The 13,399-nt window shown below is 36.4% G+C and overlaps 1 protein-coding gene across 3 annotated transcripts in view; it reads right to left on the bottom strand.

Moving 5' to 3' along the window:
* MTDH (metadherin) overlaps positions 1 to 13,399 on the bottom strand; it is a 186,394-nt gene that overhangs the window by 33,577 nt on the left and 139,418 nt on the right. For all 3 annotated transcript variants that reach the window (XM_029591759.1, XM_029591760.1, XM_029591762.1), the window contains one exon: positions 4,766 to 4,925. In XM_029591759.1, coding sequence (XP_029447619.1) covers positions 4,766 to 4,925 — 160 coding nt within the window. The remainder of the gene's footprint in view (positions 1 to 4,765; positions 4,926 to 13,399) is intronic.

Here is a 13,399-nt window from a genome sequence, read left to right as displayed (position 1 = left end):
GATTTCATGCTAAAAAACTGCACAAATGCACAGAAAAGCATTTAGGATGCAAAAACCCAAGGGAGAGATACAGTATTGGAGGTGAAATTCTTCTAAGCATGAAAGAAGAGCGGGATCTGGGTGTGATTATATCTGATGATCTTCAGATGGCTAAACAGGTGGATAAAGTGACGACAAAAGCCAGAAAGATGCTTAGCTGCATAGGGAGAGGAATGGTCAGCAGAAAAAAAAAGGAGGTGTTATTTCCCTCATATAGGTCACTGGTGAGTTCTCATTTGGAATACTGTGTACAATTCTGCAGACCACACTTTCAAAAGGATACAACCAATTGGAGTCAGTATAGAGAGTGGCTACTAAAATGGTCAGTGGTCTTTGTTTTAAGGTATATATGGATAGATTTAAAAGGCCTAAACACGAACATCCTAGAAGAAAGGCGAGATAGGCAAGATATGATAAAGATTTTTAAATATCTCAAAGAAATGTTTCCATGCACAGGAGGTGAGATTTTCTACAGAAAGGAGGCTCTAGAACAAGGGGTTACAGAATGAGGGTGAAAGGTGGTAGATTGAGAAGTATTCTTAGGAAATATTTCTTTACATAGAGGGTGATGGAGACAAACAGTATCTGGATTCAAGAAAGCATGGGATAAATTCAAGGGAGTGATGGGAATTCATAAAGCTAAATTAATTCAGCAAATGGTCAGACTAGATGGGCCATACAGATTTTCTGCCATGTTTGTAGTCACCCTATGTTATCAATTTTAGCAGGGTGTGTAATCTGCTTCATCAGTCTAGTCAGATAAATGTTAGTATACCGCCATTGATATATTTCGACATGTCATAACATTTCTGTCCACAGAGATTCCAGAGTATTGTATTCATTAATTTGTTTGCAAGCAGTTCTAGGCATTATTGTGTTTGATAAGGCAGGATATATATGTCTAAATAGGAATAGAAAATGGAGTGCATTATATTTCTTACAAAAATTGTTTCTCATAGAACTCTATGCTAACCTAATTATGTATACCCTGGAGGAGGAGGAGGAGCAGGGGTGATATGATATAGACCAGGGGTCGGGAACCCATGGCTCGCGAGCCAGATATGGCTCTTTTGAGGGCTGCATCTGGCTCGCAGACAAGTGTCGCCACACTTTCCAGTCCCCCGCTGACCCAGCTGCTCCCCGGTCCTCCTCCGCCCGGGCTTAAAATGCTGTCAGCCCAGGCGGAACGCGGCAGAATAGCTGGAGTCTGTGGCACTGGCATGCTCTCTTCTTCCCGCCCCCCACCCCCCCCCCCCCCCCCCCCGCGGCCCAGAAGAGGAAGTGGTGAGCATCGGGTGCGTGCGCGGGAAGAAGAGACCACGCTAGTGTGGTCTCTTCTTCCCGCCCCCCCTCGCGGCCCGGAAGAGGAAGTGGAGAGCATCGGGTGCATGCGCGGCAAGAAGAGGCCACGCTAGTGTGGTCTGCGTCGGTCCGACGAAAAGAAGACTGCAGCGCGGCTCGGAAGAAAATGAAGAGCTTCAACCGCGGCCGATGGGACTCCTCCTCCGCGAGGGCTGAAAATGAAGGAGGTTAGCGTTGGGAGGAGGCTGCTGCTGCCGCAAGTTCCCGGGGTGGGGGAGAGAGTGTGAATGAGCGAGCAAGCATGTGTGTTTGAGATCCTGTGTGTGTGAGTGAGAGATTGCATGTATGTGAATGATTGAGAGCCTGTATATGTGAAAGAGAGTATGTCTGTGATTGAGAGCCTGTATATGTGAAAGAGTATGTCTGTGATTGAGAGCCTGCCTGTGAGAGAAATAGCATGAATGTAAGTTTACCATTGGGAACCTGTATGTGTAAGTTTGTGATTGAAAACCTGTTTGTGTGAAAGAGTATGTGTGTATGATTGAGATCCTTTGTGTGTGAGAGAAATCATGTGTATGTATATGAGAGAAAGAGGACATGTTTGTAAGCATGTGAATGAGAGTGTGTGTGAGAGAAAAAGACAGCATGTATTTATGTGATTGAAAGCCTGTGTGTGTGTAAGCGTGAAAAGATAGACAGCATGTGTGAAAATGTGTAATTAAGAGCCTATATAAGTGAGAGAGAAAAAACATGTGTATATGTGAGTACTGAGAGTATGTGTGTATAGGTGTGTCATTGAGAGCCAGTGTGAGAGAGAGCGCTGGTATGAGACAGAGAGGAGAAAGTTCCAAGCAAACCACCCCGCCTCCTGCTAATTCAGAACAATCTCAGGACACCTGGATATCAAACGTTCCCAGGTATGCAGAGCAAAAAAAATTTTGTATCCTTATTATTTTTCTATTTTCTATTATTATTATTATTTTGCTATTTTGAAATATTTTGTTGGTATCTGGAAATGTTTTATATGAGTTTTTAATTATTGGATATTCCACTCAGCTGTTTCGAAATATGTTCTTTTTGTTAGTACAGTTTTACTGCTGTTGATTTTATATTTCTTGATTTGTTTTATAAGGATGGGTGATGTTTCTTTTTTCCTTTGTTACACTGCATACAGAGACTCTGTCTTGTTGCAGTTTCCAATTCAGTTTTTTCTGCATGCTTCTTGTTATGCGTTTTGGTCTCTTTATTCTATGTTAGGTGAGGGACAGCACGTGATTCAGGTGAGGTTTTCTGCTGGCGTGTAGTTTCTGTGTAGGACTCTATAGCAGCCTGACTTGGTCCGTTTTCCTAATAGGAGATGAATTGGTGTCTTAAGGCCTGGTGTAATATTTTCAGAGACGTATTGTACTTTAAAAGTGTGATCTTACATAAAATGCACACATTTACTTGTATTTAGTTTTAAACATATTGTATGGCTCTCATGAAATTACATTTTAAAATATGTGGCGTTTATGGCTCTCAGCCAAAAAGGTTCCTGACCCCTGCCCTAGAAGTATGAGATCTAGGGATTCTCAGATTGTGAATTCTCAATGAAATCATGCGTTAAAAAAATCATATGCGATGGTTATTTTAAATTAAATATCCTCAAAAGATTTAAACCCCTCCTATTCCCAAAAGATTTTATAATGCGTGTTACAGGCACTTGTCTTGTCAAGATTAGACTACTACAATTCACTATTAGGCCTACCTGCAAATATTACAAGACCATTGCAACTTCTGCAGAACGTAGCAGCTAGACTTTTGACAGGAACTAGAAGATCCGAACATATCACCCCAATATTGAAAGGACTTCACTGGCTACCGATCAAATACAGGGTCCAGCATAAAATCTTGTCCCTAATTCATAAAACCCTCTACAATGAAAACAATTGAATGGCTAACTTAATTTCCACATCCCTTCAAGAATTACTAGATCAACCAGAACACGGATATTGCCAATTCCTTCCCCTAAAATTGCACATCTAAATAATGTAAGAGAAAGAACTCTATTGCTGGACCCCAACTATGGAACTCTATTCCACAGGAATTATGATTAGAAGCAGACATCAAATTATTTAAAACTGGCATTAAAACTTGGCTTTTTAAACGAGCCTTCCAAGAGCTGTTAACATAATGAGTACAAACTACTGATTTTATACCAAGGTAATGTATATATTTTTGATTTTATCTCTATTCTTACTATACTGCCTAATTGTTAAAATTTTATTTAGCCTATTTTTAGTTTACTATTTATTTACATTATGAAACTATGTATCTACTTCCTTTCTTTTGGAAATAGCAAATATTTAAAAATATTTGTAACTACTGTAAACCGATTAGATATGCTCACATGAAAATTCGGTATATAAGAATTATTAAATAAATACTTGTGTTTCTTTTTTGTAGTCCTGCTTCTGGCCCTTCTGCTGTGAACAGAAATGTTAGGCCAATCTGCTGGTTCCTCATGAGCCTCTAAATATTCTTCCCTTTCACTTTGAGTTTCACAATGCTTTTGCATTTCCTCCTATTACTAACATATCTAAAAACAAACAAAAAAAAAAAATTCTGTCATCCCCATTTTGCCATATTTGCTATTTTTTCTTCCATTTCAGTCTTTGAATTCCTACTTCCCCATTTTTTCTTATTCTTCCAGATATTGTCACCAGTGTTTTCTGTAATCTTTTATAGCTATAAATACAAACCTTTTTTTCCCTTGCTTTTTCAGCTACTTCTTTAGGAAATCATAGCAGCCTTTTTAACCCTTTCCTTTATTTACTTTCCAACAAAAGGTTATCTGCCCATACAATATTTCCTTTTACTTTTGACCACTGTTTTTCTGTTTCCCCTAGATTTTACCAACCAGCTAATGACTCCTTGAGATACAAAATTACATTTATTGTAAACCGCCTTGAAATGAACTTGAAAGTCGGTATATAAAGTGAAATAAATAAATAAATAAATAAAATTAGTTTGCCTATATCTAGAACTCGTGCCCTTGATTGAACCTTCATCTAATACTGATCCATACCCTGCTTGTCCCTGGAGAAAAGTCTTCACCTCCAGAAAGTAGCAGACTGTATAAAGTTTTTTTTTTTATTAAGATAGTTTTAACCAACACTCTTCATTGAATTTTGTTGCGTCAGAGACTCATGACAAAGTCTGGCCTGGATTTTGGCCCTGATAAAAATAAAACATTTTGCTTTATGTAAAGTTGTTAGGCAAGAAAGCTGTGCTGATATACTGCTGTAAAAACCAGCTCAGTTTGGATTAAGCTCTTACTTAAAACTGTAATATGGTATATTCAAGCTGGATGTTTTGTTTGTAGAGATTCACGTGTAGAATTTCAATGAAAATATATTCCTGTATATAGGTTTTAATGGCTTACTCTGTGATGGTGGAGGCACACTATTTTGCTTATTAGAATTTGAAACATCTGTCTCTTGTAGCATCTGTGGCACTTGGGAAGATATCTTCTCTGGAATACTCAGCAATACTGTTACAGATGGCTCAGTCAAGACAGCAAGGGGAGGTTCTTCCTCTTCAGGCTGCAACACAACAAAGATGCATTTTCAGACAAACATAGTACATCAGGAGGAAGAGTAAAAATATGCCTCTAGCAGTTCCTTGATGGCCATCTAAAAAAAAGACAGAAAAATTATTTGATGCAACCAAATTGTGTCTCCTAGTGGGCAAACTGCCTTAATGATCTAAAACTGGCATCTATTTGAATTAGCTTCTGAACTCTAAGCAGATCATACTTATTGATTATGATGTCCTCTAGCAGCTCATCCAACTTCCAAATGAACATATTAATTGACAGCTTACATATCTTTGGAAGCACATTTCAATGAGTTACCACTTAGTGTAAAAAGCTGTCCCTCCCAAAAACAAACCACACACCCCACTTGAGGCAAAACCTAATTTTCCCTACTCTAGAATGCACTTCTTGTGTGCTCTTATGACAATTTCTCCTTACAAGATCCTTGTTTGATACCATTTGTTTAATGGAATCAAACCCTCGCAAACTTTTATGGTGAAAAAAAGCTTATTTAAAAATTTTTACTTAAAAGACAGAGCAGAAAGATGTCCTTCTATACATTGTTCAGTATCTCAGTACCCTTTCTGAAATATACAGGCAGTATATATTCAATTCAATAAATAATAGTCTATTAAAGAACCTATACCTACACATGGTAGAACTTTGATTCTACCATGTGTTTAATACAGGATAAAACTCAGCCAGCTTTGAATGCTATTGCCTACTTTGTCTATTATACCCACATTTGTTTATTGGGTAAAAGACAAGAACAATGACCCAATCAGTATACTTCACATGCCTATGCCTCTCTCTTTTTTGGAAGACTGTATCCTAAACATTAAAGACTTAATTGTATGTTTGGTTTTTTTTTTATCATTAATAACTTAGTCAAACTCCCATTCTAGATTAATAGTACTGTTTTATGAGATTTCATTTTTATTCTTTTCAATCTATATTTCCCCCATTTTCAAACCTGTATTTATCTACTGCTTCTTCAGATATCAATAAATAAATCTACCACCTCAAAATAAGGGGGAAGTACTTTAATGTGTATTTATGTATATATACCTACAGAAAGATATAGACAGAATTATATATGCATTACGTTCCTATTCTTACATCCATTTGGAGAAAAATTCAGGCTTGCTTATTCTCTGTATGAAAGGGTGTATTGCTATTGGATCTCAAACACCAAATAATGTCAGAAATATCCGTGTAGAACATTACTTATGCCATCTTGTTTCATTCTTAGAAGTGTTTTTCTTTTGTTTGGTGTAGTTGGAGGCAGAGGAGTATGCAAGAAAATTCAATTTGTTTTAAAATATTACAAAGTTTGCCATCATTTTTAAAATACCCTTAGATTCCATAACATAATAGATGGACCCAAAAGACAAAAAGGAAGATGGTCTATCAAAGCCTTGAGGATTAAGAAAAAGAGATAGATCCGAAGGTCCTTGATAAATGTTTATTGATGAATTGCCCAGTAGATGCCAGACTCTAGACCTGAGTTTCGCCCATAATGGGGCTGCTTCAGGGGCTGTTCAAGCATTGAGCATCCGGTGTCTTTACTTTGAAGTACAGAATGTAATTGCCCAACTGTTAAAATGCTTACATGAACTACAGCGGATGATGAATCAAGAAGGCCTAGTAAAAGCATGGCAAAAGCCCAACATACAGAGGGAGAGGCAGAATCAGAGGGAGAGGGAGAAGAAGAGGCCTCACTCTACCACTGATTCCTTGCCAATCACTACATAATCGTATCATCAATATTTCCTCTCGTAAATTGAATATAAATGAGACATCCGTATTAAACAAAGGTCTGTCCTTTGTCCCAACACCACACTATAATGCTTTTAAAACTAGAGTAGATTTGTTTAAATTTACAAGAAACTTAAAATTATGCATTATTTCTCTGGACAGTATCAACAAGTTTCCAATCCCTCTATTGTAAAACACAAGAGCAAATGGGTCCCCCCCTGGATCGATAGGCCCAGTTCTACATACTTATGAAATGCTAGTACTGTGTGAACTAGAAAATCTAGGAAAAGAATTTTTGTAATATCAGTAGAAAAGAAAAGGAAGCTATTGACACAACTGAAACGAGAAGACAAGATTATAATTAAGCCAGCAGACAAAGGGTGTGCCATTGTTATTATGGATAAGATACAATATATGGATGAAATCTCAAAACAATTTGCAGATACTGCCTTTTATACCAAAATTGCAACATGACCCTACAAGAAGTATTAAAACAGAAATTGATTTGCTCCTATCCACAGCTCATTCTACCCAATTCATTACTAACAAAGAGTTTGAATTTCTGTCTCCTATCCCATCATGCCCACAATATATATACTTCCAAAAATTCACAAATCTTTGACATCTCCTCCGGGTAGACCTATAATTTCAGGTATAGGTTCACTTCATGAACCTTTATATTTGTAGATCAATTTCTCAGATCTTTAGTTTCTACTGTTCTGTCTTATATCAGACTCTGCACACATTATCAATATTTTAAAAGATTAAAATTTTCATTATGAAGAAATTTTACTTGTGACATTAGACACTGAATCTTGGTACACTAACATACCACAGGACGATGCTTTGCAATCATATAAGAATCATTAGAAAATAGGAATACACAGAACAGTATCACTACTTGATTCATTTTAGAGCTTGCTAAAATTGTTTTAACAAAAAAATGTTCAAAATTTGACAATATAATTTATAATGAATCCAAATGGGTGGCAATGGGTGCAGCCATGGCACAGTCTGTAGTCAATCTAATATGTAGGTAAATTTGAAGTAATATTCTTAGGACAACATTATTCTGAAAAGTCCTATTGTGGTGGTGATATATAGATAATATTTTGATGATTTGGAAAGGTAGTAAAGAAAGATTAGACCTATTTTATACCTGGCTTAACAGTTTGGATCCAAACCTGAAATTCAGTCTGGATTTTGATGCATGAAAAATACCTTTTTTAGATATACAGATCATTTATGAACAAGAAACATTTGTAACTGATATTTATCGTAAACCTACTGAGTCGAACAAATTACTTGAATATAATAGTTGCCATAATAGGTCCTTAGTATCTAACTTAACATATTCACAATTTCTTAGACTTCGTAGACTTTGTACAAGAGATGATACATTCAAGAGAGCGCAATAGAAATTAAATCTAGATTTGTTGAAAAGAACTATCCTGAAAGGGTTGTTGACGATGCTTATACTCGTGCATTGAACAAAAATAGAAAAGAACTATTGCAACCCAAACAAAGAAAAAACAAAGAACGTGGGCTGCCCCTCTTCTACACTCAGAAATCTTGCCATATAGGGAACATTTTGAAAAAACATTGGAATATTGTCCAGTGTCTTCCTTGTTTTAAAGTCAGACATAATGATAGGATACAAATGCAGTAGTAATCAAAGATTAGTTCCATCAGTTTTACCACAAGAATCTAAAATAGACCACGTGGCTACTGCCCTTGTGGGTCTTTCTCGGTATGTGATGCCAATCTAAAAACAGATAAAATCGTATTTAATGATGATTCTAAGCCGTTTGTACTCAATTCCTTTACTAAGAGCAGCGGCATTGTATATGCCGCTCACTGTACGTGTAAATAAGTTTTAAATTGGTAAGACAACTAGACCATTTAACAAGAGAATTATCGAACATAAGAGAGTGCAACAAAAGAAAAATAGAGAGCAAACCTTTAGTCCAACACGCAATTTCATTTGGTCACAGTTTTAATGATTTTAAATTTGTATTAGTGACTAAACTGAGAGGAGGGAATATTGATATGAATTTACTTAAATTGGAACAAGGACTTATTTTTGAATATAATACTTACCATCCATCAGGGTTAAAACCAAGATATTGATAATGTTTTTCTGTAATTTAATATTTTTTGTTTTCATTTTCATAAGCCACTAATTGAACTGAAATCTCATTATAAACCAACAAATCTATATAGGGTAAATATGACTTTAGTTTTATTTTTATAATTAGTTATTACAGTTTATTTATTTTGTTCCTGTTTTATCAATTATTTTTGCACTACTCGGGTTATTGAATAGAAACCCTGATTTAATCATATAAAATGAGGAATAGTTAACACTCCCTGTCTTGACTTAGTACTACAATAATAAAGTTTCTTAATGCAGCTAGATCGCAGCCAACTACAGCACATTTTTTTTAGCTGTCAAAGGGCTAACAAGGTAGTACTTAAAGCCTTCCAGTTTCCGGGTGCTCCTAGCTAAAGGCAGTAAAATATGGTAGAGATTTATTGCTGTTCTGCACAAAGTAAAGATTTATCAGCATCTATAACCGAATGTGGAAATTCCTTAGCCATATACAAGGGTTAGTCTTATGAAACTTTTGTAGTCTAAAATTTAAAAAAAAAATTTTTTTTTTTAGAGCTTTACTCAGTCGGGAACCGATGAAATGCATTGTAGCTATATCAATATAATCATGGTACACATTTATAAATAAAGATTTTGCTTGTAGAGTAATAGGTCTGGTGCGGTCCTGCTTCCGCTCCCGTTTTGTTAGTTATCAAGCAAGATATTTTTGCGGGCAAATGTCTTCAGTTTAACATTAAGAAGTAAATTATGCGATTGGAATCGGCATTTTGTGCAGGCAATACAATGCTTTTAATAACTATTAGATCTCTTACATTTTTCTAGGTAAGATTAATGGGTCCCTTTATTTTAGGTTTATATAATACCGATGTAAACAGTTCATCCATTAAGTGCAAATCTGCCATGACCCAAGTGAGTAGAATATTTCTGTATTCTCTCTCTCTGCCATAGGTTTCATTGTTATATACAAATGAGACTAGAAATGACTTTCCTTTAGATAACACTGTATATCACTATGTCTCTGCGTTTTACCTTAGATAGAAAACTAGTTAATCAAGGACATAGAAAACTGTCCTTGATTAACTCGTGCCCAATAATTTTAATTCTCTAGTGAAGCTATACTCTGCGATCTATATTGATTTTGTTACATAATTTAGTCAACAATGCAATAAACCAAGCTTAGGATCTGAATAAAATATTACACTTTGATCGGTCTCCTTTTATTGATCATTGGTTTATAATGAATTGATTTTTATTTATTTATTTTCTCATGTTATGTTAATTTAGAATATTCATCAGTAGACTAATATTTACATCAGGCACAAAAGTGAAACCCAACATTACCCGTGATAAAGGTATACAATTTATTTTCTCTCCTCTCCAGTGCAATGCCTTTTTATTTTTCATCATTTTTTTTTATATAGATTTGTTTTTATAGATTGTTTATATATATTTTTGTGTGCGCATTTTATTTACAATTCTGCATGGTTATTTTTGTATTTATAAGATTTCTATGTGGTTTGTCTATTGTTTAAAAATATTTATGTATTTAAATGTAATGATTCAATCTACCAATTTTTATTTTCAGTTTTTGATTTGTTGCCATTTATACAACATACATCTGATAAAGGTACACCTTTTTTCTCTTCTCTCCGGTACAATGCTCCTATAATTTTATTAATCACCATAATTTTATTAATCACTATGATTACTATTTTTCACATTTACTTTCATGTGGGTATTTTATTTATGATTCTGTATGATTATTATGTATTTATAAGGTTTATGCTTGTCCATTTTTTAAAACAATATATATCTATTTAAATGTAATGTTTCAATCTACCTATTTTTATCTTCAAATTCTGATTTTGCTATTTATATATATACGTCCTGTGGTTTATGTGTTTAAGTCTATTTATATATTCATCTTTTAATTATTTCGTATTTTATTTTTTAGGTCTTAATTTTGCGTTTGGTTATTTTTAGCCCCTGAAGCAGCCTAGTGTGAAACTCTGCCAGAGTTAGGCTCTTTTATCAAGATATATGTGCGAATAAATATTTTTCATCTAAGGCAATTGATCTGTCTTGCTTTCTATTTGCCTTCTGGCTTTGACAGAGTACCTTCCGATCTGTTTTGTGGGACCTTCCCAGAAACGGAGCCATGCCGATGGCGACCCGTGACTGTTTCCTCGATCTCCCCCGGTGCTTAGCCCGGTCTTTTCCCGGCACCAAGGAGGGTGAGGAATTTGACGTCCTGGAATGCAAGGACACCAACGGTCGATCTATGGAGCACCTCTCCAGAGGGGGAGTCGGAGTGGGGGTGGTTCGGCGTCCATAGGCTATCCTTGACCCCGCGGTGTCCACGCGCCTGACGCGGGATGGAGGACCCCAATTTTCAAGGGCCAAAAAGTTTCTCCATTTTATTTGAACTCGCCTGATGACCTTTAGGGGTAATCTGGTTGCAAAACCGGCAACCCTGGACATCATGTAATATCCCTAGGCAAAGAATACAAAATTCATGCTTTGCCACCTAACTCAGATACTCAGACATCAATAGTGAATTCATAAACTGGTCTAACAGTGTCCAACTCCTACGACACTTTCGCCCCCCAAAAACTGTCAAACTCGCTCACACTCCATGGTACACTACAGAATTATGCCACTTAAAGACAAAACTCCGCCACCTTGAGCAAAGATGGTGCAAAAATCCAATCCCAGAAAGAAAAAATGTTTACTATGCATGTCTCAACCATTACAAAAAGCAAACACTAGTAAGAAAACATACTATGCAAAACAAATTTCTGCTGCCATTGGTAATTGCTCCATTTATTCAACATTGTGAAATCCCTGATAACTACAAAAAATGACCAATCGGCTCACTTACCAAATTCTTTCTGCAACAACAATGCAAACCATTTTAAAGATAAAATTCTAAATCTCTCATCAAAATTTAATCATTTGCCAATTCCACACAACATCCAAGTTTCTCCATCCTATTCCTGGGCTGAATTCTCCACCATCTCTATAGACACAACATTTCAGATCCTTTCCAAAACAAAATCTCAAACAGTCCGTTTAACCCATGTCCTGGTAAACTACTGCGTGACGTCCGTGAATCTTTAGCTCCATCATTAACTCATTTAATCAATTCATTGCTAACATTGGGAATTTTCCTGGCTTCACTCAAAAAAAACCCCAACACATTAATTCTCCCCATCCCCAAGAAAAAAATATCTGATATAAATCTACTAAGCAACTATCGCTCAATAGCATCCCTCACTACCCCAGCAAAATTAATTTAATCTGTCCATCTACACCAATTAAATGAGTACATTGAAGATATCTTATACCCATATCTACACGGCTTCAGGAAAGGTCTCACCACTGAAACCCTCCTTTTCATCCTTCGACTCCATAATTCGAGGCTTCGATTCCAATATAGATTACATTTGCATACTCCTTGACATCTCAGCTGCTTTCGATACCCTGAACCATGAAATTCTCTGCAATACTCTTCAAAATATTGGTATTACTGGTAAAGTCCTCAATTGGTTCAGATCCTTTTTACATCACCACCCACAACAAATTAATCTCAAACAATACTCCTCCGACTTGCATTACACTGACTCCGGAGTACCACAAGGATCCACAGTCTCCACTATCTTGTTTAATATATATCTTCTCCCTCTGTCAACTTCTATCAAATCTCAACTTAAACTATAAAATCTATGCAGATGACATACAATTCTTCCTCCCATACAACTCATCATGGAAACACACCTTCTCACTAGGCAAACTACCTTCAAACAATAAATACTTGGCTAATGCATAAATAGACTCACCCTCAATGCAGAAAAAAACCCCAAAATCATCCACCTGTCCACTATTCCAAACTCTACCTGTGCACCTCCCACTGAATTCATCTTTAACAAATGCCATATACCCATACGCAGTCATGCTCACAATCTAGGTGTTCACATTGATTCCAAGCTATCCATGTCCACAAATATTGCATCTATTACAAAATAATATTATAAAATTCACCTACTCAAAATCCTCAAACCTTTACTATTTCCTGCTGACTTTCAATATGTGCTTCAGTCTCTTATACTGACAAGTCTCAATTAATGCAATTCCTTATACATAGGTCTCTGACTATACATTACAACCGCTCCAAGTGATTCAAAACTGTGCAGCTAGACTCCTCTCCCACACCCCCCCCCCCCCCCCCATCGAAACCACACAACTCCCTTTCTCATTCAACTTCACTGGCTGCTCCTGCTCAACTCAAGTCCTGAGACAGCAGACAAGGCTGTACTCCTGTAAGAGAAAAGAATGTAGTTTGAGAGAGTTATGCAGTTCCTCCATTTTCCAGACCCTAGATTTCTGAGAATGCAGGGACATCTGTCTACAATGACAACTGCTGACCTAGTCATGGTCTGGTCAGAGGCAGGGTTCATCTACATCAGTAATGGTCATTCTTCTACCACAAATACAATCCTTGAACCCAGTCACAGTGGATTTCTTACTACCAAACCTGATAAGGACCAAAAGATTTTAAACTTCTTTTTGTTGGTAGCGCTGAAAAGTTCTGTTTGGGGGCTGCTGAGGCA

Source organism: Rhinatrema bivittatum, chromosome 2 (genome assembly GCF_901001135.1).
Source record: "Rhinatrema bivittatum chromosome 2, aRhiBiv1.1, whole genome shotgun sequence".
Lineage (NCBI taxonomy): Eukaryota > Metazoa > Chordata > Amphibia > Gymnophiona > Rhinatrematidae > Rhinatrema > Rhinatrema bivittatum.
The sequence above is the reverse complement of the archived record's forward strand: the minus strand, read 5'-3'. Positions and strand labels throughout refer to the sequence as shown.